Source organism: Dryas octopetala, chromosome 8 (assembly GCF_963921425.1).
Source record: "Dryas octopetala chromosome 8, drDryOcto1.1, whole genome shotgun sequence".
Lineage (NCBI taxonomy): Eukaryota > Viridiplantae > Streptophyta > Magnoliopsida > Rosales > Rosaceae > Dryas > Dryas octopetala.
In genome coordinates this window covers 4,034,309-4,061,389 of record NC_141373.1, presented here as the reverse complement: position 1 = coordinate 4,061,389, position 27,081 = coordinate 4,034,309, and the positions used below count along the sequence as shown (strand labels likewise).

Below are 27,081 nucleotides of genomic sequence, written 5' to 3'. Positions count from 1 at the left end.
GCCTTCTTTCTCACGAGGCTTCTTTTATGCGTTCTTTCTTATTTACGAGAGGTAACCCTTGCTCATGCAACCAAATATTACCTTTAACGAGAAACTAGCAGAACAAATATCTAATAATCAAATTGTGATGATAAATAATTTACAAGCGCCTCATCTTCTTTTTTTCTTTAAAAGTGAAGCAGCACGCAGAAATACCCTATCAACCTCATCAAAATTTGGCAAGTCAGCATCTTCGTTCAGCAATTTAGCCTTCTTTGAGTCCATAGATATTTTCCGCAGGTGATCCTCAAAGTCTTCAGGTTCTTCATCACTTTCGACTGGAAACTTTTCAAACTCTTTTAAGTACAGAGGTCGTTCTGCCTTCTCTCCAGTCTCCTTGTCAGAGTCAGTCTCAAAGATATCTGATAAATCTTCAGAATCCGAAGCCATATCTGCATCTGTTGAAAGGTCGTCCTCAGTGCATCCCTTGCTTCTATCTAGAATTTCTTTCAGCTTATCTGAAGGTTCCAGCTTGAGGTTTGGGGAGCTCCCAGAGTCTACACTCTCAATGTCAGTGTCTGGGGTTTCTTCAATAGCGTCTGTTTCAATTTCAGCTTTTCTTTTAGCCTGTGCTCGAAGCAACTCAAGGTCCTGTTCAAGTTTCGGAATATATTTCCTTACAGCTCGAAGGCCATCCTTATACTTCGATTTATCCAGAGCCTGTATGGGGGAGTACAGAACAAAAGGAGAAAAATGAGAACAAATAATGGTGGGCAAAGTTTCAACAACTGGGAATGAGGAAGCATGTAAAAGGAATTGATTGTCATACGTGTCAAGCATTGATTTAAAATATTATACAAAGAACCATTTATCATTTGCAATTGCAAAATGTATAATATGGATTATTAATTCAAATATGCAGTTAAAAGGCATCCCCCTAGTTTTGCAGTGTTAGAAATGCAGACAGTTAACTCCAATTCTCATTTGTGAAAGACATAAATTTAACAACAAATATAGGAGAGAAGAACCTTCTTCCTGGAGAGAGTGATCCTAGGCGACATAATCTCTGTTGGCGGCTGAGAATAGTTCTTCCCTCTATACATAATTATGGTGTAATCTTCATGAATACCGAGCACAATCCCTCCGGTTAATCTTGCCAGCTCAGAAGCAATCTCCTTAACCTCCTCAGGTGAGAATGTCTTCACCACCACCTGCAGAGTCTGATGTTTCTTCCAGTGCAAGTGCATGTTCAGAATTACACCCTGGTATATTCCCCGTCTTCCAACGGGCACGTAATTCTTGCACTTGAGACCCATCTTCAAAAAGAAGAAGTGTTCTTCAGGTGTCAATATCTCTGGGTCATGGGCTGTCTCTGATGTCTCCTTGGGCTCAATCTTCTTAAGAGCTTCAACAAGGCTTTCCTCTTTCCTTTGAGCCTGCAAACAAAAAACAGCAACCAGTATAAAAGTGGTTAGCATGCATGTACATATTATCATCACTCTCTAAGACTGTATTATCAAACATGGAAAATGGGTTGAAAGACATGTCAAAAAACATTAAGAAAATGTCATAAAAATCAGGACCCAAATACAATTCTTAGCATATAGAATGTTACCTTTCTCAATTTGTAGAGAACCTTTTCTTCTGCTGTCATTCTCTCATACTCTTTCTTCTTCTTAAACCTGAAGAACTTGAGCCACCTAACAACTGCTCTCTTCCCCTTGAGCTTTTTCCTCTTCACCGTAGCATTACCAGCAGCAACTGCGCCTTTTTCCTGATGCCCCAATGGCTCCACCGCTTTGTGCTCCGTGTGAAGACCTGGAGCTGAGTGCACCCATCGGTGCCCCTCCAATGGAAGCCTTGAGATACAACCCAAGTGCCCCAAAAATGGTTTTTGAACGAACACCTTGCATACAACATCACCCAAGCTACTGCATTGTAAGGTCGTAGCATTTATCACACAAAAAAAAGCTCCCTAATTTCAAAATATCTATCTATATAGTTTGTGGGGTTTGAGAAAAGGAGGTACCTGGGTCTGTGAATCTTGAGCTGATTATGAGATTTGAGAAGACGCAGTGAACGAGAAACACTCATCCACACCAGTCTCTGCATTGGGGCTGAGCTACACGCACTTCTCTATTTTGGGACCCCAAAAGAAGACGAATTTAACTCATTGGAATTCCATCGTCTCAAAATAAGGGTTTTGGAAGCTTACTAGTGATCAAATGAATTCAATTCAATTGCTTCAAGTGTGTACTCATTCCAATTGCCAATAACCCCAATTGGGAACTGCTGGATTTTGTGCTCTGGACGACCAAGGAGTAGCATCGGAACGACGGCGTTTCTTGCCTCTGCTAACTTATGACTTTTCAAATTTAACTACCAATTGGGTTAATTGCCAAAAGAAAAGTGGGCTAATATTTACTAGTCAAGGTCTAGAATGGGTCGGCCTAGACGAATCGCGCGAACCCGGTACCATAATGGTTATAAAACGGGTGGGGTTTGGTCGGGGTGAAGTATTTGACCCATCATCTAACATGACACCAAAAATGAGAACAAAATAAATCGAGCACAACAAGAGTACATAATGAACTAAACACAACATGAATTCAAATTAGGCAAGACTTGTTTGTATGATAAGAGTACAAAATGTATGTCAGGTTTAATTGAGTTGAAGTATTCTAACTTATTTAACAATACATGAATATGAAATGGAATTAGTGTACTCTTTCGTAATAAATTGAGATTGACACAAATACGAAATGGATTGATTATACTTTTTTGTAATAAATTGAGGTTGACACGAAATAAACCGAGTACAATATAAGTCCAAACTAAATACAGTTTATTTAAGTTATTTATACACTATTAAAAATGGTATTGTTATTTCCCTCTATATGACTATATCTATCGCCTCTATCAATATATAAATAATTAAAGAAAATAAAAAAGGAAAACACAAATTAAAATGAAGATTACCAAGATGAAAAAGAAAAAACAGAAAGAATTGAAGAAATGGAAGAATTTGTATTGATTTACAAAGATGAACAAGAGAGGCCTCTAAACCTTTACACACTTACAGGCAGCTCCTCTTCTATTATAAATCTCTCACATCTCTCTCTCTCTCTCTATAAATAAATATATCAAATCGAATTCAAAGCAGCAAAGCCACCACCTTTCATCATCTGCTTGAACTCCTTGAAATTGACCCTCCCATCCCCATCCACATCCACCTTCTTTATCATGATCTTGCAGTCCTCCAATGTCATCCCCTGCTTCAGCCCCAGCGACGCCAGCACCGACCTCAACTCCTCTACCGTTATGAATCCGTCGCGGTTTTGATCGAACACGTTGAACGCCTCCCTCATGTCCTCTTCCTCGTCTCTCTCCTCCTCGTCCCTCTCCTCCATGATGTTCTGGTACAGCGTCCCGAACTCGTCTATGTCCACGAACCCATCGCCGTTCACGTCGATTTTATCGATCATCTGGATCAAGTCCTTGTCGGGAATGAAGATCCCCAGGTTTCTCAGCGAGTCGCTCAGCTCCTTCTTGGTGATTTGACCGTCGCCGTTCCTGTCGAACATCTGAAAAACCCGTCGGAGTTCTGCCCGATCCATGTTATGTACCCAACCCGATATACTAATCCGATCGTCCGAATTGATCAAACCCAATACAAATTAGACAATTACAACAAAACCCAGATGAAGATTTGGGAGGCAGAGAGAATTAGGAAGATGTGGAAATAAGAATTGGAGGTTTTTGCAAAATGGTTGCCGAAGGAGGTTTGGTTACCAACTTGGCAATGGCGGGTGGCGTTTGGAATTTGTTGAGGAAATGGAGGTGAAAAAAACAGAGAGGGAAAGAGTCAAGAGCGCAACCCCATCAAACGCGTTGCGTCGTTGGTTTTGGATATTGGATTTATTGGTTTTGGTTTGGGGTTTTAAAGAGGTTGAATTGGGTCTCGGAACCGCGTTTGGGGACACACACTGCCTATGCAGGACTTCAAACACCTTCATCTGACCGTTGATGGTGGCGCCAAATTTTCCAAAATTAGGTGTCTGGAGTTTGGACTTTTATCCAAGTTTGGGAAAATGTTCTAGAACTTAAATTATTTATATTTTTTCTGGAAGACAAATGAGTCGTGCCATTATTGCCATATCCGATTGATATATAGGTGAGTAAGGTGACATTTCATTTATCATCATCCTAACTTATTGACTAACTCATTTTTTGAGAAAATAATTGGGTATTTTACATTTCTTGAGTTGTCACTTCGGATTTTGCTATTTTTATGTCTATTATTATGTGAAATATAAATTTGTATATAGGAACCACAGCTTCTCTTCAATCCACAATCTTGCATATATTTGCCATGAATATGACCCAAAAGCCGAAAATAGTTGAAGTGGTGAGTGAGGTGCTTAGGTGATCTTTGTATGTAATTGTAATCCAACCATGTGCCCATGAGACCCATCAAAGTACAAGATCAAATAGGCGAGTAAGCTGGACATTCTAGCACGCTAGAATTCCATTACTATTGCAAACGAAGAAATTGCCTCAAAACATTAACTGTTTTGGGACAGAGTGCGTTTGCTTAGTACTATATCCAAATTATAAATAAAAATGGCAAAATAAATTAGGGAGAAGTTAGAAAACAAAAAGACATTAAAGATGTGCCAGTAGTAAAAGGGCCTGAAGAATCAGAGAGGGTCAAATTCAGGCGAGTGCTACTGACAGATTCTATTTCGCAAGGTTGAAATATACATTTGCCTGGGTCGTTGGGATCTAGACCCAGCCAAGAAGCTGAACTTGCCAAGATAAACAAAAAAACAAAAAATTGGTGAAATTAAAAATAAATAGTTCAAAAAATTGAAAGATACATGTGGGAATTAAGTTGAATCTGAAAAATCGATACGGCAGTGACAGAGATTTATCCAGGAGAAGAAGGGGGATTGGGGTTAAAGAGCAAGAAGAAGAAGGGGTAACCCAGCAGTCATTTTTACAGAGCATGCCTCTCATTCTCATATCGAAGAATTTATATAGAGAACTGGGAGGCTAGGGTTTTCTCTGGTTAAGTGGTACTTTTGTAATTTCAAGCTAGCCGATATAGTGGGCTTGCTGGATGTGCCAAATACTAGGCTGATTATTTTGGGCCTTTGGCCTCATAAACCCAAATTTGGGCTTCTTACTAAGACAGCCCAGAGCCAAGACTTCCTTCTTCTTTATCGCCATTCTTCTGGATCATTACATGTACACCAACAAATTGGAGCTTTAGGATTTGTACCGGTTTCCTGTGTTAATTAGGATTACATTCAATTTTTTCTTTTCTAATTAGGAAGTGGTTTCCTATGTTCATTAGGAACTCATTTTTATATTTCTAAATAGGATTACATTTTATTTTCTCTTTTCTAATCAGGAGTTGTAGTGGTTTACTTTGTTAGTTATGAACTCATTTTTATGTTTCTGAATAGGAATAAGGATAGAAATCTATATAAAGTCCTTAGTTAACTTTGTATTTGCATTCATTCTTTAGCCTACAAATTCACAAGCTTTGTATTTGTATTCATTCTTCAGCCTACAAATTCACAAGCTTTACAAATTCATACATTCATTTTTTTTCAAGGCTGCGATGTTGAGGCTTGTAATTGCAGTCTCTGTGTTGCTCTCTGTGTTTACCTTTACCATCATCCTATGCCCAAAACACAACCACTTGTTCAGCCTACAAATTCAGAAGCAACAAGGTGTTCACCTCCTGCAGTGACCTTCCATACCTCAACTCTTTTCTCCATTGGAACTTTGAGCAGTCCACAGGGAAGCTTCAAATGGCGTACAGGCAAACTGGGGTCTCATCCTCCAACTGGGTTGCTTGGGCCATCAACCCAAACGCAGGCAGTGCAAGCCAATCAGCCATGACTGGAGCACAATCCCTTGTTGCTTTTCAACTCTCTAATGGAAACACCAGAGTGTACAGGGCTCCAATTCAAGGGTACTCTACCAATTTGGCTGAGGGCACTCTGAGTTATGAAGTGACTGATTTAGCAGCAGAGTATTTAAACAAAGAGATGATCATATTTGGGACTTGGTCACTTCCGACCAATGCCACCACAATACTTCAAGTTTGGCAACAGGGTCCAGTTTCTAGTGACTCCCCCCTAATGCATGGCAATGCTGCGGCTAATTTTAATTCTAAGGAGACTTTGGATTTGCTTTCTGGACACATCGCTTCAGCCAAAGGAGGCAGCTCAATAGTTAAACAAAGAAACACACACGCAGTGCTGAATGTAGTGAGTTGGGGTATCATGATGCCCTTTGGTGCCATGGCAGCAAGGTACTTGAAGGTGTTCAATCCCACAGGCACTTTATGGTTTTATATTCATGTCATTTGCCAAGCCACAGCATACTTTGTTGGTGTTGCTGGATGGGTCACTGGTCTTATACTTGGTACCAATTCTAAAGGCATCCAACATCACATGCACAGAAATATTGGGATCACCCTTTTCTGCCTTGGAACACTTCAAGTCTTTGCTTTACGTTGGAGACCCAACCCGAATCACAAATACAGATTTTACTGGAACATCTATCACCATGCAACTGGGTATGTTGTTATCATCCTTAGCATCATTAACGTTTTCAAAGGATTTGACATCTTGATGCCTAACAAGATATGGAGAGATATATACATCGGCATCATCATTGCTTTGGCTGTCGTAGCTGCAGTGTTGGAAGTTTATAAATGGTATGTTGTGCTCAAGAGGAAGAGGTTGGAAAAGGCACCACCGCACGGCATGAATGGTGCCAATGGCTATGGTGCTTAGTTTGCAAAGCAAAGGCAAGGCAAGGCAAGGTTTCAACAATGAATATGCAGAGAATTCGTATTCCTTCAGCTGTAGTCTCAGTTTTGATGTCTTGCCCACCCCACTTCCTCAAGCGTTTTGTTGTTTGCTCCACCTGCAATTTGATTTCTTAATATATAAATTGCAGAAACATGCAGGGTTTTATTCAATTTTTCCTTTGTTACTTGTATATGAATATTTTCCAGTCTGTTAAAATTGTGAGGAATGGAAAAAAAAATTAATGAAATTTTGCAATGAACTTATGATTATCTCTTTGTTCTGGGGTATGGAATATGGATGCTGATGATACCTCAGTGTTCTATGCTTATGATTATTAATAAGAAATTAATAATAAAGTGGTATACTGGTATGCAGACATTTTTGGTAGTCTATATATATACTATATCTATAATTTTCTGAATAATTTTGATGTCATCGAATGTGAAGGTGTGAGATTTTATTTGCTTTCAATAGATTGATTTAATAATTTTAATCTTTACTATATTTGTTTTGACGAACTTGGAGTTGCATCATGTACATTTGGGGGTGGGGAGGCACGATTTACTGTATTTTTAACACTAGTCTCAATCCAACCTTCATCTTCTTGACCCTCGCAGGCTCGCGGCTGAGGTTGCTGCCAGGCAGTCTGGGCCCCACCTTTCTAGGAGTGAACTGGTTCGGGCCCATATTCACGACCCACATGTTCAACGACCCAACCGTGTTTTTGTCCAACCCGGAGACGAACCGGTTCATTTGGTAAAACGAATTTTCTCCAGCCTAATTATTGGCATGTCATTGCTTTCTTACATTTTATTCTTGTGCCTATACTTGGGCACCTTACAATGTACCTTTTACATTACAACATAGACAACAATGGGACTCCTAACTTGGAATTCACCAATTGACCCTTTTATTTAGGATGTACGTAGAATCACCCATATCATTAAAGCACCAATGGTTGCCAGTACGCCTGATACTTTCTATTTTTGGTCATCCAATGTGTTAGCAGGTTTACCATTTAGGAGAAAGAAGTCTTATCAAAATTCTTATGGGTAAGAAAAACAATAATAATGATAATAATAACATATAAGAAGTCTCTAAATGAGTTATCCTCCATCTTAACAGCAGATTCTGTATCCGAATAATTTGTTGAGCTCACTTAGTATATAGCAGCTGTAAAACAATTTTGTATTGATGATAAAGCGCGAATTGCATGTTTTGTTAATGACTATATGATTCTGGGTAAGACATGGGGGCACTGCACAAGCACAGTCACAATACAGAAAACCAAAAACCCAAAAGTCTGCATTTCTAAGCCAAAGATCCAAGATTTGAAGTACCTACCATGATCTTCTCATGGGTCCCTTATTCCTCAAGGTAACTACCCCTTATTCTTTCCAGCATGCTGTTCTAGCAAGTATACTCCTAAACAAAATGCTGGACGAAAGTCTTTGAAGGGATTTGATATGCCTAATACCTAGAGAAAAATGGACATAATATCTCAAGTAAGCTCCACTCAGGTGCTAACAAGTGACAAAACATCGGAACAGAAGAAAACATCTCAAGTGCAAAAGTAAGGGTTGGATTTTCGACAGTGGCCACCAAGTGCAAAATGTTAAATCTAAATAACTTGCTATGGCAGGACCAAATGGCATAATTTCCTTTTGAATAGAGATTCTTATGTTTTATGTTGCCCTAGTGTCCACAAGACTAAAAACGAGCCAAATGGTATCGGTTGTCCATGGAAAATAACAGAAAACAATTAACCTCAAAATTTAAGTTTCTTTTGCTACATTTCCTCAGCATACAAGCAGAGGTTGGTACTACTATAAAACAATATTAGATTAGAAGCACAATGTCCACCAGAGATCAACAGTTTCCTAAATGGACCGTTTACATTCCGTCAGTGACTACCACTTGAGCAACAACATGTTATGGCACACATCCCCATGAAGCAATATGTATATCAGAAAGTTAATAAAAGAAAGAGCTTCAAACACTTGAGATAAAATCAAGTTTTGAGGACCAAACCAATCTCTTAATTAGGTTCTTACACAAACAGCAAGCTCGCAAAAGTCATTATTATTCACCACTATCACCAGCTCAAGCCACTATAGCCCACCATAAGACAAACCCACCCATGAACATCGGCATTAACTATCATCCAAGTGCATCAACCTTGTCATTACTGTAATTATTAACTAAAACTCCATATTCCAAACGTCCTTTGTTCAATTCTTGCATTATTTTCTCTTTATGTAACATTTCATAGAATCCCACAATTTCCAATGAGTATGCTGCATTCAATCCAAATAAACTAAATGGAAATCACTCTTCACTCACACAAAGAAAAACAAGATGGCTGCTACAAACTGAACATCCACATTCAAACTCAGTTGAAGTCAAAAACCAACCCCCTATTACTAAAGGAACAGTTTTGTGATAAGAAACTAAAGAAACAATAGAATGCATCATCAAGCCTGATACTTTCATTTCAAATCCCCATTCTAGAAAACCCAAAATCTGGTGCTCATTTTTTCCCTTCCTTTTTCCTACATTTTGTCAATTGTCACCAAGACACCAACTCCAAGCAAACAAATTAACTCATTCTAAGAGCAATATAAAACAACAAACAATCAAATATTCCAAACTAATCAAATCCATGAAATTGAACACCAATTTCTTAAATAGAATCCAGCACATTACACCACAACATATAAGAACTGGTTCCAAAAGCCACCAGAGCAATCAAGCACATTATTATATCCAAAAAGAGAATCAAGTCCTAGTTTTTTCTTTTACCCTCTGTTCCATTTTACTCAGAAATCAAAATTCAAAAAGCTTATGGAATGTCCCAGGGTTTGGCCTCGGGGACCGCGACGACCATACCTTGAAGGTCATGGTTGAGGACGACCTGGCATCCAAGCCGGGAGTGCTTGTTCAAAACCCTAGCCCTGGAGTTGCGCTTGAGCACGTACTCCTCGTCGTAGGTCCGCGGCGGGAGCTTGTCGAACCACTCCTGCGCGATGTTGACCTCGCACTCGGCGGAGCAGGCGTCGATGTCCTCGAGCCGGTGGGAGGCCGGGTCGATCAGGCCGCAGTTTGCCAGCGCCTTCAGGAGGGTGTGGCCGGCGAGCCCCACCACCTCGCGCTTCCGGCCGTCGACGTCGATCGCGAACAGCTTCACGATGCGGTCCGCGACTTTGGCTGAGGAGGTGTGTGAGGACGGGGTGGTGGATGTGGCTGAGGATCTGGAGATTACGGACTTGGAGAGCGAAGGCAGGCGGTGGATTTGGGAGCGAAGGCTCTGAAGGCTCGCCATCGCCATTGTTGGTGTCTTGTTGATGCTTTGTTTTGGGAACACTTTGGCTGTCGACTGTGGTGACTTGTTATTGCCTTATTGGAGAATAGAAATGTTTATTGTAAAAAATAATAAAGGAAAATGAAAATCAAACATTTTTAAATTCCTAATTGTTTTTTGTATGTGATGATACTTAAGTTAATTCTCACAGATCCACTATGAGATTTATTTCAACGAAATGAAATACTACCCTGTTCTCTAATAAAATTTTAATTTTTTTATACTCTAGTACAAATGTACAATAGTGTTTTTAGTCATTTCATTTTGTACCTTCTTATACCAATAAATAAGAAGTTACAAAATGAAGAAGTTTAAACACCAGTACCCTTATATCATAATTGTACATTTGGACATTTAATTTTTGTCTTGATGTATTACCATTTGTATTTTGTTACACCAATAATTGTATAATGTGTGAACCTAAACTTTGTATTATTGAATACTTTTTAAATTAACTCCACTAATCGTTTTTATGTATTTGTTTGGTAACTAAATGATAATGATTATGTCTGTCTACTTATAAATGAATCCTTAAGAATGAAGGAGACTCAAAAATACTTGGTAATGTCATAGGTAGATTCAATGGTCTATCATTTTGTTCTCTAATATCTGTTTGTTTTTGAATGGTTTGAAGATGTTTTCCTCTAACATACTTATCAGGAGGCCAATTCAGTAGTTAGATTCTGTCACCTCTCAAGGTCATGATAATTCTAAAACTAGGATTTGGACTTATGGTTTTCCCAGTGTTCTTTCATATAAATTTATGTTATACAATCTTGTCATGTGTGTTTATCAATGAAAGAAGAAGACTCACCAAATGCATTATATAAGAAGCAGGGACAGAACCACCAAGTTGTGTATGTAAAGTTCAACTGAAATACCTCTAGGCAAGCAATGAATCAGATGCATTGCTAAGAATAAGAGGCAAGCATAAGTCTTTCCCTTTCACATTAAACTACATAAAGTCCATTATTATTGTTACAAATTAATGAAACCAACCATTCTTCAGAGTTGATCTGGGAAGACACTTTTTCCATGCACCAGGCAGCCACAATGCAACATCACCACCACCTACACCCTGGCCTGCGAGATTGCTTGAGTACTGCTACCCTACAGAGCAGACAATCAACTATCAAAGGAGAAATTGTCATTGTCCAGTGTCACAAACAATCAGGTTCCGGAAAATCAGCTTCTCTTCGAATATATAGTTGCACAGAAGTCGACCCAAGTAAGTTCAATTTTGGTCATGAATAATTGGAGCCATTTCTTTGAAAAGTTAATGGGATTTGAGTAAATGCCAAACCCAAATATATATATATTTTTTCCTTGATATTGCATCCAACAGAAACTGGCAAAGGCAAGTTGAGCAAGGAAGCATACCTCAAATGTGGAAAGACCGGCACATGTGATGGTGAAAAAACCAGAACATATCATGTCAAGTTCCATGTTGGTCCAAACTTTGGAATTCCAGGAGCTTTGGAAATAAGAAACCAAGAGAAGCATAGATTCTTCCTCCAATCTGCTGCTCTTCAAATTCACAACAGTCAGACTATCCAATTCGACTGCTACTCCTGGGTATACCCATTCGGAAAGACGAAAAATTTTGATCGAATTTTCTTCTCAAATACAGTAAGTTTCATGATTAATTAGATACTACAAGTTTTTGCAACTGCAATTAATTAAAAAGCTGACCATGCTGTCTTAGAAATGTCTTCCAAATCAAACACCCCAAGCTCTAATAAGTTTGAGGAAGGAAGAGCTTATTAGCTTGAGAGGAGATGGAAGTGGGGAGAGGAAAGAATGGGATCGAATATATGACTATGACTACTACAATGATCTTGGAGATCCTGATAAAGGTCCAGAACAGAAGAGACCTGTCTTGGGTGGGTCTACATTGCATCCATATCCTCGCAGAGGCAGAACAGGTCGCCCTCCTAGCAATGCAGGTATACAACTAAAGCTACTACTACTTCTCCTAGTTTTGCCTTTCCAGTACAATTTACTTGTTCTACAATTTCAATGGCTTTGCAAACATGATCAATGTTAGATCCTCTAACTGAGAGCCGGCCTTGTACCGTCAACCTGGACATATACGTTCCTCCGGATGAGAGGTTCAGCCCCAAGAAACAATCTGAGTTCATATCAAATTCAATCCAGGCTGCTGTACATTTTCTGAGAGATGAGGTAAAACCTGTGTTACAAAAGGATTCCAGTCATTTTGAGTCATTTGATGAGTTGCATAACATGTTTTCTGGCAAAGAAAGCCAAGTAATTGAGGGATTGCTCAAAGAGAAACTGAAAGTTATGGTACCAAATGAGCTTTTCAAAGAAATCACTCCTGCAAGCAAGATCCCCTTGAAATTTCCATTCCCTCAAATAATAGCAGGTGATGCAGCTGACTATTACACTTCTGCAGCTTGCATGATAGATGGTAGATGGTGCTTCATTTCTCTTTTATATTATCACTTTCTACTTTCCAGAAAATGAATTTGCATGGAAGGATGATGAAGAGTTTGGGCGCCAAATGCTTGCAGGAATTAATCCAGCACGAATACGATCCTTGAAGGTTCATCCTACCCTTATGAAGTAGGGCAGTAGGGCACTAGTGTATTCCAAGTGGTTAACAACCAACTGTTTGTTACACTGACTTGCAGGTATTTCCACCACAAAGCAAAAATGGAGCAGTAAGTTCAATAGAGCCATCACATATAGAGCACAACCTTGAAGGGATGACACTTGCCCAGGTAAAAAACCAAATAACAATGCACCAGAAGGTGATCCTCTATAATCATCCTGCCTCCCAAAGTGAAAAATTGATATATCCTCTGCATGCCCATGTTCTAAAATTTGTATTCCAGATCGAGTGCATGCTTGTTATTGGCTACATTACTCTTCCTTTTTTCTATAAACTTGACAGGCAATGAATGATGGGAGGATGTTCATCTTGGATCACCATGACTACCTCATGCCCTTCTTAAGAAGAATCAACAAAAATGGTGTTAGTATTTATGCGTCCCGTACACTACTATTCTTGAAGAGTGATGCTACACTAAAGCCAAAAGCTATAGAACTTAGCTTGCCGGGCTCACCTAGAGGCAATGAGATCAATTGGGTACTTGTTCCGGCAAGTCAGGGGGAAGCAGCAGCATTGTGGCATTGTGCTAAAGCTCATGTTGCAGCAAATGATTCTGTTTATCATCAACTAGTCAGCCATTGGTGAGTTGAACAGTTTTATGAACCCAAAATAATGCAAGTTCTTATTATTTATTGCATTTCTTTCCTAGTACTACAACATTTGCCGTGCAATGCATTTATAGGTTGCATACACATGCGGTGGTTGAACCGTTCATCATTGCTACTAGAAGGCAACTAAGTGTGATGCACCCCATCCATTGGCTACTAGATCCTCATTTCAAAGACACCATGCACACAAATGCACTGGCTCGGAGTATACTCATTAACTCTGGAGGAATCCTTGAAAAGACATTGTTTTCTGCTGAAATCTCCATGCAGTTATCTGCTGAGCTCTACAAAGAGTGGACATTTGATGAACAAGCCCTTCCTGTTGACCTACTCAAAAGGTATTTCATATTACATGATAGCCCATCATTTGATATTTAATGAGAGAAATTGGACATAATTGGGAAAACCACCAAAGGAAACTTTTACAATTTCTCATGTTCACTCTTTGGTGGGACACTTTTCAGAGGTATGGCCATAGAAGACCCAGATCCAGATAACCCCACTGGAGTTCAGCTCCTTTTCCAGGACTATCCCTATGGTGCAGATGGACTCGAGATATGGACCGCCATCCAGGCGTGGGTTAAAGATTTTTGCATGCTCTTCTACAAAGATGACGCCTCTGTAAGATCTGATGAAGAAATCCAAGCATGGTGGTCAGAAATTCGAAATGTGGGTCACGGTGACAAGTGCAATGAGAAATGGTGGTACCAAATGACATCGCAGGAGGACCTAATCAAAGGTTTGACAACTCTGATATGGATTGCATCAGCCCTTCATGCTTCAGTAAACTTTGGGCAATATGCATATGCTGGTTTTCCACCAAATCGTCCCACACTATGCCAAAGGTTCATTCCCAAGGAAGGAACATTTGAATATGCGGAGTTCTTAAAGGATCCAGATAAATACTACCTTAGCATGTTGCCTGACAGAGTTGAGATGGTCTTGGGCATGGCAGTAGCAGAGGTCCTCTCACGACACACATCCGATGAAGTGTACTTGGGCCAGAGGCCATCAGCATTGTCGATAAATAATGAAGAGGTGATCCATAAATTTGAAAAGTTTAATGAAGAACTTCGAAATATAGAGAAAAGAATTGAGGCCAAGAATACCGATCCCAAGCTTAAAAACAGACGGGGCCATGCCGAAATTCCTTACATGCTTTTGTACCCTGATACATCCAATGTTGAATCCAAAGGGGGAATCACGGGAAAGGGGATTCCTAACAGTATAGCCATTTGACATGTCTTAAACAGCCTGTATATATGTTCAGGACATTTCTCTATTGCACATATGGCTAAATAAGAAAAAAGAAGCACACATACTGAAAGATAATAATTGGAAGGAACAACGTTCAAAGAGCAGCAAGCTGCAGGCACAATACAACTCATACCAACTGTAAGGAACCAAGGTGCTCCAAGGCATGACCTTGGACTTTCTAGATTGCCCAGTGATACATTAAATGATTAAGAAAATCAATGTTTTAATGTTGATTAGCACTGGTCGTTTTATCAACAACATCGACCATGAACAGCAAAAGGTGCAGAATTAAAGTTCCCAGAATTTCCCAGCACCATATCTGCAAGCATTTCAGCAGTCCCTAGAGCCTGAAATTGGACCAAAATGATGGATGATTCTTTCTTTACATGGCAATACAAGTAAACCAGCAATAATTATGTAATATGCAAATCTGTATGAACTGTTGTTCCTAAATGATTGGTCACTGTCCACTCATGTTTAGCCTGGCAATGACATGCACATTGTAACAAGCAAGAATCTTGGGGAAAATCTTTCTTGTATAAATTTCTATATACTGTAAGCAGAATAACAAATAACAAAGTATGAGTATTACCACAGAAAGTCCTCCCCCTTCATGCCCAGTTGCAAGGAACACGTTTGACAAACCTGGCACAGGCCCTATCACTGGCTTCCCATCAGGCACTGAGATTGTAAAGCTTTTGTCATTCACAAATTTCCACAGGGAATGACTAAATTTTTTAGTACTAGTACAAATTTGTAAAGGCTTTCACTTTCATTAGGTTTAATAGATATCGAACTTACTGTAAGGTCGTAATCCTATTCTCACTTCTCTGCTGTTTCTAAAACCTGAAAGGGGCTGCTCTCTTAATTTGGGAAAGAATTCCCCAGCTCGCTCCCATATACGACTAATGATGTGTTCTTCCAATTCAGTGGAGAACCCAGCAAATTGGCGGCTGCTCCCTGAAAAGCATTATAACAACTAATTGGAGGTGAGACACTCTCGGATTTGTAATACAGGAAACACTTCCAGGTCACTAACTTAGGTATTTTAAATACATGTAATAGTTACTTAGTGTTGGACCACTATCAAATTATACTTTATACAATTTCATGTTTAGTCCAAAAAAGAAAACAAGTCATCAGTTTTATTTTTACCAAGAACAATGTTCCCCATTGCATCTATAGTGGCTGTCATTGAAACAGACAAGGTTTGCCCATGATCAAGCACTCCAGAAGTCAAGATGCTTGGAAGTGGAATTCCAGTCTGATGATCAACATATCCCACCTCCATCAGACCATGATTGAGTTTAAAGGAATTAAAATTCTCAAGCACTAGAAGGTGACCCTGCCATGAAGATTAAGTATTAGGTGGGTCTTAACATAAAGTTGGAGAAATTACTGCCACTCAGTCAGGTGGGATAAGTTAAACATGCACCAAAGAATGATTTTCTTTCAGTTATCCCTAACCAAAGCAACGTAAATGACATTATGCATCTGGAAAAGCAAAATAAGGTATTTTCATATATGAAAGAATAAGTCACATTGTAGATTTAAACCTTTCGTGGTTTCACAGGGACATCCAATACAATTTCTGATTCTCTAAGCAGGTCACGCATCAAAGACCCACTCCAACAACCAGCTGCCACTACAACAGCCTTCTTACAGTGCAAGATATTGCTGGAAGTCTTAACAGCTTCAACCTCCCCACTGGCACCAGATCTGAGCACATAAAATATTATAATAGCATTAGCTCAACAGTCTCCCACCTCTAAAAACCAAATTCTCCGTTTTTGTCCCTTGTCTCTCAGTGTAATTTCCAGTGCACCCTAGAAAGTATAATAGCATACCTTAATAAACTTGTCACTGGGTCATTATAAAACTCTGCATATCTACCTTCTGATGAATAATGCCTGTTAGCCTACACAATAGTGGCAAATCATTAATTCACGGCACGAGAACAAGAAACTTATAGCTAAATAGTCATTTCTTTCAAAAAAACAAAGAAAACCTCTTCAAGAAATTCAACGGAACGACGAGCATCCAATTGGCAATCATCAGGTAGAAAGGCAGCCCCAGTATCTTTATCAACCATCAGTTCAGGTTCCTTCAAATGCAAGTCACTGGCAGACAAGTACTCTGCTCTTATCCCAGCTTCACATACCTGCTTCACCCTCCTTTTCAAAATGTCTAACTCCTCAGGGGTTCTACCAACTAACAAGCTTCCTATAAAAATCAAGAGTACCCACTTCAAAAAAACAACAAAAAGTTAAAATTAAAATTAAAAAGGTATTTCCTTTAATGTTGGGCAATTTTGAAAATAAGTACCTGTTTTCATCCAACCTAATTGTTGAAGAGGGTCCAAGCCTTGCTCAAGTAAGCTCTCAGCCAAGTCCTCCCAGAGTTTCTGGCTTCTCAATCCCAGGTCCCAAAGGTCGCTGCCAGGTGTTTTGTGTGCCATCCATACATAGCCTTGCCCTAAAACAAGGTCAACGTTTCATCAGACTTTGACCCAATATTTTCCACATGAGTGATTTTCCTACATTTAATTTTCTCAACTACCAATCACCCAGTAAGGAGGAAAACGTTTTGAATAAAAGGTTGAGTTGGGCTTACCAGCACCGGTGGCACCGGAGCAGGGGACATCTTTGTCAATTACGGCGACCGATAGGTCCGATCCGATCAGGAGCTGCCGGGCAATGGTCAACCCGATTATTCCGGCTCCGATTATCAGAACGTCGAATGTCTGATGGGAATTGGATGCAAGTACCGGTTTCGAATCCGATGAACTAACGGGTTCGGGTGGACCGGCTCGGGTTCTGGCAGTGTCCAACGAAAGCGATTTCGGGTTGAATTTGGAGCCAAACAAGGCTGACTGGCAGCTGGAGCTGCATGACTGGAACAGACTTCTTGAGGAGGAGACGACGTCGTTTCCAGGAGGCTTTGGGTGTGAGAGAAAGGTCGAAGCTGCAGCCATTAATTACAGTCTCCTTTCTGTCGTGCTCTGATAATCAGAGCCCCAGGTACGAACTGTGTGTTCGACTACCGTTTGACTCAACGGTGCTAACTGCTAGTGCTAGCGGCTTGTTGGTTATGAAAGAGAAGCAGAATATTCCGGCAAGACGACACGCCGTTTTATTAGAAACATGGCGTGGGACCCGTTAAAAGCAGTCAACGTTGAAAATATTTAAACGGGTTCAACCCGAACAGTAAGTCTGGATTGGGAGATTTGAAAATCTACCAAAATTTGTGCTCTTAAAATGCATTCAGCCCTTCTTTTTAGTAGTTTTAGAAATATAACTCGCAAAATAGGAGTCGATCTGCTCGAATAGTGCTCGAATCCCCTTAAGAACCACTCCATGATGTTTAAGCACTCGATAAGAAATCAAGCATTATTTGGGAATTATATTTATAATTAAAAAAAAAAAAGCTAAAGCCTTAAATAAAGGAGCTAGTTTTTAAAATTTTCCGGATCCAAAATCAAGAATAAAAGAAGTCTGCATTCAGTTTTATACAAATTAGTGAGCTGAGCAAAACTGATATCATTTGAACACGGTGAATTTTACATATTACAAGTCATCCAAATAAATCATTGAGTCACTAGACCAATAAATCTCTCTGGAATTTGTTTCTGAATTGGCTTCCATAAGGTAGTCTGGGCCTTCTAAGGCTTTGTCTAAGGACTCTGCTAAATCTGCTTCCCATAAGCCCAACCTACAGACTCTCTTGTAAGTCTCATAGTTGGCTGTTCTTAGGCCCTCTGAGACTATATCCCTTAAGGCTCCACAAATGTCTTCATTACTCACGACATTCAGAAATGTTTTAGATAAACCAGGTCTCCAGAAAACAACGATGGCGCAGCTTTTATCCACTAACCGAACATCAAAATCATCGCAGAAAACGTCGTGTGACTTGTGCAACAAGCTCTTGAGCATTCCTGCAGTCATCCCATTTCTAAATCCCCATAAGAATACTAAATGATCACAGCTGACTCTTTGCATATTCTTTGTCCAGATTCTGATATCCTCGTTGATTGATTCTTGGGGGCTATCAGAGAAAGGATTGGATATGTTTGCATACTCTTCAAGGGCGGGAGCTAACAGTTCATTGTTAGATGGCATAACATTGTTGGAAATTTTCAGAATGGAGCAGAGCTTCCCAAACAAATAGCACATCTTCACAACATCATGCCTATAAGTTTTGCCTTCTTTTTCTGTAGATGACAACCCCAAACATTGTTATAGTACTAGAAGTTAGGCTTGCTCTGAAATAAAACATAATGAAATGATGAAAAGCAATCTCACAAAAATGAGGTTAAGGTCTTCGAAGTAGTGAATTGTTAAAAGAAATTCAACTTGGCATGTCTACATTATTTATAATATTCAATACTGGTCAAGCAAGCTGCCCAAGTTTTTTTTTTTTTCTCTCTCATATCAAATCTTTCTCTCAAGTAAAACCCGCAGGAGCGACAACAATGTGGCAATGTTGTACTCTCTCTCACTCTGTTTGTGTTACATGAAAACTAAGGAAATTGACCATATACCTTGGAGCGAAATTTCCATATCAATGGGCGCAAAGTAATGATTGTTCAGGTAGGAAATAGCTGCAGGTATATTGGTCACCTTCCTTAGAGGGCCAATATTCTTCATCAGATGGCTAACGTCAAGTATGTGAGGGAAAACCAAGTGCAAGGAGCACATGAACTCATCTACGTTGGTTGGCAGGGGAGAGAGAAATTTTGAATGAATAAACGTGAAATCTGCATGAAGAAAAATTAAATTTTTAGTTGAGAAACTAAAGAAAGCAAGAAGGCCAAATCAGAAGCATTAAAGCCCATAGATATTTATTAAATAGAGATACACCATTAAGGGAATTGTGGGAGACTACAGGTTTCTGTGAAGCAGAAATCAAATCGATCACCTCACGAAATCCACGAATTCTCTTGCTTTGTTCCTCTTCAGTGTTTTGAAGTTCTCTCTGTAAATTTAAACCAAATATTGATTTATAAAAAGCTTCATGAAGCAAAACAGCAAGAATTGAAAATTCCCTCGCTACCTCAAACAAGTCCTTGTCCTCTTTAGAACATGTCAAAACAACACGAACAGCCTGAGTTCCTCCACCTTTTGCTGGTGTTATTAAAGGAACAAGTTCATCAGAGAACTCTGTCAACATCTGCAACCAATGACCAAAAAACATTAAATCAACAAAACTCTGATAAAGCATACCAGCACCAGAAGACAGGTCTTCAACTAAAGGATTAAAAACTACATCAGATCAATGTACCTGCAGTGCAAGCTGCACTTGACGTTCACTGCAAACATCTATATTCATGCATGGCCTTGATCCATAAATTTCACTCCCCAAGACAATTTTTCTTAAGGAACTCAGCAGAGCATCTGCAAAATGAAAAGTGAATACAATTTCTAATAGAAAATATAACAAAGATGAAGGAAAGATATTGGTTGTAAAGAGAACCTAGAGAATTTTCCTTACCATCTTTCCCTGAGCTTGAGCTTTGACATGCGTTTTTCCAATGCTTAACTCGTGATCTAATTCTTTCAACAAAAACTGTATCAGCAACGGTACGGGTAGAAGAAGAATCCATTACATAGGTGCTGGGGGTTGGATTCCCTATCCGATGTTTAGCTGCAGATTCTTGTGCTCTAGATAAGTATGATATACCTGCCACAAGACAAACAGCTAAGAAATCTCAAAACATCATAAAAGATACAGATTTGCTATATCCAAAATTGCATACAAGTACAACAAGCAGTCCTTGTTTTTTGTTACACTTTCCCTAACACAACTCTCAAACTTCACACTACAAGTGCACGAGCACACTCAAAAGCTGAATAGAATTCCAACACATTAAGACTCCATTTGAATTTCAAAAATTGGCATGAATGAAACAGAGGGAAAAAAAAATCATCTTGCTGCAAATTTATCTTCCATTGTTAAGCAGCTCACTTTCCCACTTGCCACATTTCTTCTTCCTAACACTTTGTCACTGAAATTGCATCTATGTTCTTAATTTTCAAATTTCTTTTAGTGTTCCTTAATACATTCACTTGGGTTGAAAGTTTCGAGACTTTGAATGAATGTGATTCATATTATTGTTCATTGCCCATGTCCACAAACTCAGTGATTAGGGAGTGAATGATATATTAGAACTCATAAGGCAGGCTTACCATCATATATGCAGGCATTAAAATCAAAACCCTCTTGAGCCATGGAGGTCAAATGTGATGTTTGAACTGAAAAACTATAAGCTGGCATTCCCATCTTCAACTCATCTCTAGGGAACAATACAAAGTTATATCTGCACCAAAAAACCCAACAAACTCAAACCATCAAATCCCACCCAGTATATATACATATATACAAGTTTGTGTGTGTATGTATGTGTATGAGGGCATAGTAGAAGTGAAATGTACTAACGGGTGAGCAATGAGCTTGGAGGCTCTGAGAGTGAAAGGGCAGGCAGCGAACTGAAGTAGCTGGAACCGCTCGGCGGCGTACTTGGCCTTGAAATACGACGTGTCGGCGGTGTCGAAGGGTAGGGTACGGTGCCACGACGCAGAAGACGACCCCGTTTTCTGCAGCGACACGGCCACGAAGTCCGAGCTGGCGAGGTGGTCCTTGAACTCCTCCACAGACTCTGCGAAATTCGACTTGGTCACTTCCTTCACGGCCCATTTCCTGGAGACCTTGGTGCAGAGTAAACGGCGGCGTATCAATGGAGGCAGAGACGCCATGGACTCAGCCACACTGCCTGTGCGCCGAGCTGTACCTGAACCTGAAGTATATGTGTTTTCTTTTACCCAATTACCAATTCGTCCCTGTAATTGCTTATTATTTCAATTTCAATTAAGACTTTGGCACTTCAAAGTAGGGGTGAGTCGGTGTTGGTAACCGATCCGACAAGCTAAGACCGACCACCGAACCGATGCAGGGCGAAAGGCACAAAAGGGAATCGCCATCGAACTGGTTGATGTCGGTTACCGACTTTTCGAGATCAGTCGAGGGTTGGCGATATTTGGTGGGGTGGTTCGGCTGTTTGGTGTTTTACAGGGGTGGTTTTCATTTCGCTTTCGACCACCAATGGTGGAGGTTCGGTCATTTCCATCAACCAAAATCGAAAAGGCACAAAAATAACCAAATCGATTGGTGGTGGTGGCGGTTTTTTTTGGTTGATCAATCAAAAATGTCAACCCTACTTCAAAGTTCAAACCACCAAACCAAGTACTGTATCGATGGTCTAGTTTAGTCAGGTTGTTTTTTTGAAAGTTTAGCATAAAAATCGAACATAACCGGCTTAAACCGGTTTTAATGTTTTAAATAGATAGTTTTGGCATAAACGAACCTGTTTTAATTTCTTCCTAAGAGGTCTACGTCACGTCTTCTACTTCTCTATTCTCTCTCTACATTGGCATACCAACACGTCAGTTTTGGTTTCTTCGATGTCAACGTCGGTTCTCTTATGGCCTACCAATCTCTTCGATTTGGTTACACACTCACGGTTCGGTTAATAAATTGTGGCTAGTCCTAATTTCAATAGTTATACAACTTAACTTGTAATTTGAACTGTTTGCAATTGAAGGACAATTTTTTTTGTGTTAATTGTCAAATTTATTAACATAATAGTCATATTGGGCAAGCTTATATGTTGGGTGAGCTAATAGGGGCAAAATAGTCTTTTTATTGTTTATTTTCACCGACTCAACTTTGTTACACCTCATGGGTTGAATTGTTAGGTTAGTGGAAATGATCAAGAAAGGGTTATTTTACCTTGCAACGCTTGTAACACCGTAACACGTGACTATTCCATCAATAAATTTGACAAAAAATGAATTTTGTACTTCCATTACAAACTATAAGGTGCGATTATTGAACTATATGGATGAAATTGAAATAATGGCCAAACTATAAGGACGGAATTGGTCATTTACCGCTTTTTTTTTATCATCCAAACAATGGGCTTACTGAGACGAATCGTTTTCCTCCAGGCCCAAACACAGTGAAATTGGGCCAATAAAAATTAGAACAGAATGCGGTGGCCCAGTATGAATGACATAAACGAGGACACGTGACACGTGTGCGATGTAGATCGTGAACATCCATCCCCCAATTGTAAGCAATTAGGGCATTGCCGCATTCGAGCTTTATATATGTAAACCACTAAACCTGGACGAGCGAGCGACTACGACTCCAGTAAAGTCCGGCAGAGCTTCGATCGTCGTACAAGACTCGAGCTTCTCCGCCGACGACTCCATTGAAAACTTCATCGCCTTCATCTGCTCAGCTCGAGGTTAGGGTTTTTTTCTTTCTTCATAGACCTGTTTTTTTTTTTTTTGTGGATTTCTGTTGAATCGTCTTGCTGTATTTGTTGATTTTCATGGTTGTGTATAAATTTTGAGCCTTTTTGAGAGGTCGAGTAGCTATGTGTTGCCATGGGGAAATATAAAATGTCCCAATAAGTGTTCCTATTTTTTTGGCCAGGAATAAGTGTTTCTCTTTGTTGTTGTTTTTTAAGTGATAAAGTAATATTCTCTATGGATGAAACAAAGATGGTGATGTTTGTTATAATACAGTTAAGTTTATTTGATTGCCTCTCGAAAAGGCATGTGTGTGTTAAAGAAGGATTGTTTGCTCTATTTGGACCCTGTATCACCAATATCATATTCCATTCATTTCTAATAGTTTATGTATGATATTTATATTGCATCATGCTGTATGTTAGATATTCTGAGTGAAGTTTGCTTGCTTTTGCAGTGTGGGGATTTGTTTGGAGTCATATTAAGTGGGTTCTGAAGTGCAGTGAAGCTTTTTATTCGATACTGAATTTGGCATTATTTATAGTTCTTGGCACTGTGGGTCTCTTATAAGCATTATGTCGGTCCAATCCAAGTTTCGTCTTATTTCCTACTCACAAGAGATAGTAGATGGACAACCAATCTATGTTTCTTCGAATTGCCTTCCTGTCAAGGCTTTTAAGTATGAACCAGCTGGGTATTCTTTCCATGCCGTGGCTCTTAAACTTCTTGGTTGTGTGGAGGAAGAGACGGAGGTTGATGATCCGAAGGCTGTTGATAAGGAACAGACTTCTGTGCCATCATTTGATTATAGCAGCAGCAAAGGTAAAAAGAAATCTGGTGGAGAAGGCAAAGAACAAGATCACTATGCGTTGTTAGGTTTGAGCCATTTGAGATATCTTGCCACTGAGGAGCAGATAAAAAAAGCCTATCGCGAGACTGCCCTGAAATATCATCCTGACAAACAGGCCGCTCTTCTTCTTGCTGAGGTAACTGAAGCAGCCAAACAAGCAAAGAAGGATGATATAGAAAGCCACTTTAAGTCCATTCAAGAAGCATATGAGGTGTTAATTGATCCTGTGAAGAGAAGAATCTATGACTCCACTGATGAATTTGATGATGAGATACCCACTGAATGTGCCCCACAGGATTTCTTTAAGGTGTTTGGTCCTGCTTTCATAAGGAATGGGCGGTGGTCGGTTACCCAACCGATCCCATTTTTAGGTGATGAGAATACTCCATTGAATGAAGTAGATACTTTCTATAACTTTTGGTACACTTTCAAGAGTTGGAGAGAGTTCCCACATGCTGATGAGTTTGATCTTGAGCAAGCTGAGTCCCGTGACCATAAGAGGTGGATGGAGAGGCAGAATGCGAAACTTTCAGAAAAGGCTAGGAAGGAAGAGTATGTCCGAATACGAACTCTTGTTGACAATGCCTATAAAAGAGACCCAAGAATATTGAAGAGAAAGGAAACAGAGAAAGCTGAGAGGCAGAGGAAAAAGCAGGCCAAGTATCTGGTCAAGAAATTACAGGAGGAGGAAGCAGCCAGGGCTGCTGAAGAGGAGAAACGACGAAAAGAGGAGGAGGAAAAACGAGCTGCAGAAACAGCTTTACAGCAGAAGAAGTTGAAAGAGAAAGAGAAGAAACTCTTGCGCAAAGAGCGGACTCGTCTTCGAACACTTTCAGGGCCTGTCGTATCACAACATTTGCTGGATCTTTCTGAGGATGATGTGGAAAGTCTTTGTATGTCTCTTGATATTGAGAAGCTTAGGAATATATGTGACAGGATGCAAGGCAAAGAGGGGATAGAGCTAGCAAAAGTTCTTAGGGATGCGAAGAGCGGATGTAATAATGATGATTTGGAGGATAAGAAGGAAGATGAGAAGAAAACTCAAGATGAGAAGAAAACTCAACAACAGAATGGTTCTGTGGAGACTAATGGTAGCATTCTGTTAGGTAGCTATGAGAAGAAGGAGAAACCTTGGAGCAAAGAAGAGATTGAGCTTTTGAGAAAAGGAATGCAGAAATTTCAAAAAGGAACATCTCGGAGGTGGGAGGTTGTTTCGGAATACATTGGTACTGGAAGATCTGTGGAAGAAATTCTGAAGGCAACCAAAACAGTCCTCCTCCAGAAACCTGATTCTTCCAAAGCTTTTGATTCTTTTCTTGAGAAGAGGAAACCTGCACCATCTATTGCTTCTCCACTTACAACTAGAGTGGAAGTAGAAGGGGTATCGACTCCTCAGGGCACTGAAAGCAGTGATGAGAAGAGAGACAAATTAGGAGAGTCATCAAGCGGAAGTGCAAAAGACCAGAGTCCTACCGATCCGATTGCTGCAAATGGATTATCATCAAGTTCAGAGCAAGATGTGTGGTCTGCTGTACAAGAAAGGGCACTGGTTCAGGCTTTGAAAACCTTTCCAAAGGAAGCCAGTCAGCGCTGGGAGCGGGTCGCTGCTGCTGTTCCCGGGAAGACTATGAATCAATGCAAGAAAAAATTTGCATTGCTGAAGGAAAGCTTTAGAAACAAGAAGACTTCTGCTTAATTTGCTGATATTTCCTCTTATGGTGTTGAAGTTTAGTAAGGTGCTTGAGGAAATCATCTTGAGCATCTCTTACATTTTTAATTCTTTCGAGGCAGATATTGTTCAAGCTATATTTTAGGTAAAGATTGAGAGCAGTTCTTGCTTCCGGTTTCTGCCATCTGGATTTTGCTGTAGAGCCATACAGGTCTTATAGCTATTTTGGAAGAGAGATTATATTTTGTATTTGTTTTTCAGAGCAGTTTTATTTTACTGTATCCGGATTCCGGGGTTCATTGCATAGAGATCTGTGAAGGTCTGCAGCTGCATGAAATAGGAAGAGAACGGTTAATGTTGAGATTAGTTGATGTTTTGTGGTAGGGATGGGTTAAATCTTAGTCTAAATATGATTTTACTGATAACCAAATCTATATATTTACTTCAACCCGAGCTTGTTTATTATCTCATGTGCCTATGGAGGATTATCTTTATGAAATTTTAATTCAATTATTTCTTGAAGTAAATATCCTTAATGTATTGCTAGCAGCCTAGCATGCTTCATTCTTGGCAGAAACAAGGAACAGTTTTTGTAACCATGTTCAGTCCCCTGCACCATCATTTCATAGTTTTATGTTATTTTCCAAGCAACATTGTTGTATACTTAATCTGATCTCTGAATTGATATTTGGCTCTCGGAATGCTGGGAGCAGTCATTACTTGGTTTTATGGGAGAAAAATAGAGATCAAAATCATATCAAGTCCCTACAGCAACCTATTTTGACTAGTCAACGCTGGCATATTTAGACCGGTCAATGGATGACTAGTCAACTCTGGTATTTAGACCGGTCAATGGATTCGGATTTTTAATCTAATCCAATCTGAATTTGATGTGATTAATAAGAGATGTATTTGGTGATTCAATTCGATAATCTGATTATAATCTGAATTTGATAATCCATTAAGTTAATGAAATAAATATAAATTTTAGTAAATTTGATCCGAGTTAATATAATATATAGCTTATTTTTTAATATTTATTATAAATATTTTATATGTATATGTTATAGTAATTTGATTTTTTATACACTAAATTACTTTATATGTACATGTTATAGTAATTTTATATGATTCGTTGAATTATCGAATCAGATCAGATCGAGTTAATCATCTTATCAGATTGGATCAAATTCAGGCCAGTCCGCTTCATATCCAATCCATTCATACGTCTAGGTATATTAAGATCGATGAGTATAATCAATAAATCGAATGTGTATCATATTCTACTTTGATGTCCACACGTAGAGGTGTACAATGGTTGGGATGGCCCGGTCCATAAGTACAGGCCGGGCCGTGCTAAGGTTTTCTATCTTATTGGGCTAGCTTAACACGAGAGCCCGTCACGGGTTAGGATGGCTTGAACTTGTGTCGGGCTTGGGCCGACTTGTTTACAATAATTTTTCTCCATTCTTTTTTAAATTGTTAAAAAAATAAATTGTCTCCATAAATAAAAATATTTATTTAAATTCAAAAATTTCTCAAAAATTACATACAACATTATAAATTCTATTCTAAAG

At 39.4% G+C, this 27,081-nt stretch overlaps 7 protein-coding genes and 1 pseudogene across 8 annotated transcripts; 3 read left to right on the top strand and 5 right to left on the bottom strand.

Moving 5' to 3' along the window:
* Positions 1–50: 50 nt before the first annotated feature.
* Positions 51–2,241, bottom strand: LOH1 (RNA-binding CRS1 / YhbY (CRM) domain protein). Of its 2 annotated transcripts, none has more exons than XM_086253637.1 (4): positions 2,009–2,241; positions 1,595–1,907; positions 1,008–1,415; positions 51–699 (listed from the first exon to the last, which is right to left on the bottom strand). In XM_086253637.1, exons 1-4 carry the CDS (start codon positions 2,089–2,091, stop codon positions 151–153), a joined length of 1,353 nt encoding a protein of 450 aa, XP_086109763.1. In that variant the 5' UTR covers positions 2,092–2,241; the 3' UTR covers positions 51–150. The 2 variants fall into 2 exon arrangements, with proteins under 2 accessions (XP_086109763.1, XP_086109762.1); XM_086253636.1 differs by having other exon boundaries at positions 53–699; positions 1,595–1,910; positions 2,009–2,240.
* A 651-nt stretch (positions 2,242–2,892) lies between these two features.
* AGD11 (ARF-GAP domain 11) lies at positions 2,893–4,585 on the bottom strand. Its single transcript, XM_086253641.1, has one exon. The coding sequence runs from the start codon at positions 3,594–3,596 to the stop codon at positions 3,123–3,125; it is 474 nt and encodes a 157-aa protein (XP_086109767.1). The 5' UTR covers positions 3,597–4,585; the 3' UTR covers positions 2,893–3,122.
* Positions 4,586–5,608: 1,023 nt separating this feature from the next.
* Positions 5,609–6,794, top strand: LOC147276188 (cytochrome b561 and DOMON domain-containing protein At4g17280 pseudogene; annotated as a pseudogene).
* A 2,659-nt stretch (positions 6,795–9,453) lies between these two features.
* LOC147276187 (2Fe-2S ferredoxin-like superfamily protein) lies at positions 9,454–10,205 on the bottom strand. Its single transcript, XM_086254908.1, has one exon. It carries the CDS (start codon positions 10,138–10,140, stop codon positions 9,655–9,657), a length of 486 nt encoding a protein of 161 aa, XP_086111034.1. The 5' UTR covers positions 10,141–10,205; the 3' UTR covers positions 9,454–9,654.
* An 896-nt stretch (positions 10,206–11,101) lies between these two features.
* LOC147276186 (linoleate 9S-lipoxygenase-like) lies at positions 11,102–14,657 on the top strand. Its single transcript, XM_086253586.1, has 9 exons — positions 11,102–11,401; positions 11,519–11,802; positions 11,879–12,119; positions 12,221–12,559; positions 12,654–12,739; positions 12,828–12,917; positions 13,091–13,389; positions 13,491–13,754; positions 13,881–14,657. The coding sequence occupies exons 1-9, from the start codon at positions 11,209–11,211 to the stop codon at positions 14,653–14,655; spliced, it is 2,571 nt and encodes an 856-aa protein (XP_086109712.1). The 5' UTR covers positions 11,102–11,208; the 3' UTR covers positions 14,656–14,657.
* Positions 14,658–14,748: 91 nt separating this feature from the next.
* LOC147276185 (FAD-dependent oxidoreductase family protein) lies at positions 14,749–17,805 on the bottom strand. Its single transcript, XM_086253585.1, has 9 exons — positions 17,287–17,805; positions 16,999–17,148; positions 16,682–16,896; positions 16,521–16,591; positions 16,230–16,392; positions 15,829–16,018; positions 15,475–15,633; positions 15,266–15,354; positions 14,749–15,020 (listed from the first exon to the last, which is right to left on the bottom strand). Exons 1-9 carry the CDS (start codon positions 17,645–17,647, stop codon positions 14,925–14,927), a joined length of 1,494 nt encoding a protein of 497 aa, XP_086109711.1. The 5' UTR covers positions 17,648–17,805; the 3' UTR covers positions 14,749–14,924.
* Positions 17,806–18,150: 345 nt separating this feature from the next.
* LOC147276184 (Polynucleotidyl transferase, ribonuclease H-like superfamily protein) lies at positions 18,151–21,427 on the bottom strand. The gene is made up of 8 exons (XM_086253584.1): positions 21,109–21,427; positions 20,859–20,989; positions 20,164–20,352; positions 19,954–20,066; positions 19,726–19,842; positions 19,533–19,647; positions 19,214–19,429; positions 18,151–18,883 (listed from the first exon to the last, which is right to left on the bottom strand). The coding sequence occupies exons 1-8, from the start codon at positions 21,423–21,425 to the stop codon at positions 18,240–18,242; spliced, it is 1,842 nt and encodes a 613-aa protein (XP_086109710.1). The 5' UTR covers positions 21,426–21,427; the 3' UTR covers positions 18,151–18,239.
* Positions 21,428–22,825: 1,398 nt separating this feature from the next.
* LOC147276183 (uncharacterized) lies at positions 22,826–25,969 on the top strand. The gene is made up of 2 exons (XM_086255465.1): positions 22,826–22,978; positions 23,443–25,969. The coding sequence occupies exon 2, from the start codon at positions 23,561–23,563 to the stop codon at positions 25,529–25,531; it is 1,971 nt and encodes a 656-aa protein (XP_086111591.1). The 5' UTR covers positions 22,826–22,978; positions 23,443–23,560; the 3' UTR covers positions 25,532–25,969.
* The last annotated feature ends 1,112 nt before the right edge of the window (positions 25,970–27,081 follow it).

What these genes read in the sequence shown, in the direction of transcription:
- LOC147276186 (XM_086253586.1), top strand. Translation starts at nt 11,209, where the DNA reads ATGCACCAGGCAGCCACAATGCAACATCACCACCACCTACACCCTGGC. An exon ending in CACGAATACGATCCTTGAAG is followed by an intron (nt 12,740 to 12,827) that starts GTTCATCCTACC and finishes ACTGACTTGCAG; the next exon opens with GTATTTCCACCACAAAGCAA. An exon ending in CATCAACTAGTCAGCCATTG is followed by an intron (nt 13,390 to 13,490) that starts GTGAGTTGAACA and finishes ATGCATTTATAG; the next exon opens with GTTGCATACACATGCGGTGG.
- AGD11 (XM_086253641.1), bottom strand. Translation starts at nt 3,596, where the DNA reads ATGGATCGGGCAGAACTCCGACGGGTTTTTCAGATGTTCGACAGGAAC.
- LOC147276185 (XM_086253585.1), bottom strand. Translation starts at nt 17,647, where the DNA reads ATGGCTGCAGCTTCGACCTTTCTCTCACACCCAAAGCCTCCTGGAAAC. An exon ending in CCGTTGAATTTCTTGAAGAG is followed by an intron (nt 16,592 to 16,681) that starts GTTTTCTTTGTT and finishes ACTATTGTGTAG; the next exon opens with GCTAACAGGCATTATTCATC. An exon ending in AATGGGGAACATTGTTCTTG is followed by an intron (nt 15,634 to 15,828) that starts GTAAAAATAAAA and finishes AATGCTTTTCAG; the next exon opens with GGAGCAGCCGCCAATTTGCT.
- LOC147276187 (XM_086254908.1), bottom strand. Translation starts at nt 10,140, where the DNA reads ATGGCGATGGCGAGCCTTCAGAGCCTTCGCTCCCAAATCCACCGCCTG.
- LOC147276183 (XM_086255465.1), top strand. Translation starts at nt 23,561, where the DNA reads ATGTCGGTCCAATCCAAGTTTCGTCTTATTTCCTACTCACAAGAGATA.
- LOH1 (XM_086253636.1), bottom strand. Translation starts at nt 2,091, where the DNA reads ATGCAGAGACTGGTGTGGATGAGTGTTTCTCGTTCACTGCGTCTTCTC. An exon ending in TTCTCTACAAATTGAGAAAG is followed by an intron (nt 1,416 to 1,594) that starts GTAACATTCTAT and finishes TTTTGTTTGCAG; the next exon opens with GCTCAAAGGAAAGAGGAAAG. An exon ending in TCACTCTCTCCAGGAAGAAG is followed by an intron (nt 700 to 1,007) that starts GTTCTTCTCTCC and finishes TCCCCCATACAG; the next exon opens with GCTCTGGATAAATCGAAGTA.
- LOC147276184 (XM_086253584.1), bottom strand. Translation starts at nt 21,425, where the DNA reads ATGGCGTCTCTGCCTCCATTGATACGCCGCCGTTTACTCTGCACCAAG. An exon ending in TAATGCCTGCATATATGATG is followed by an intron (nt 20,353 to 20,858) that starts GTAAGCCTGCCT and finishes GTCTTGTGGCAG; the next exon opens with GTATATCATACTTATCTAGA. An exon ending in TATGGAAATTTCGCTCCAAG is followed by an intron (nt 18,884 to 19,213) that starts GTATATGGTCAA and finishes TGTCATCTACAG; the next exon opens with AAAAAGAAGGCAAAACTTAT.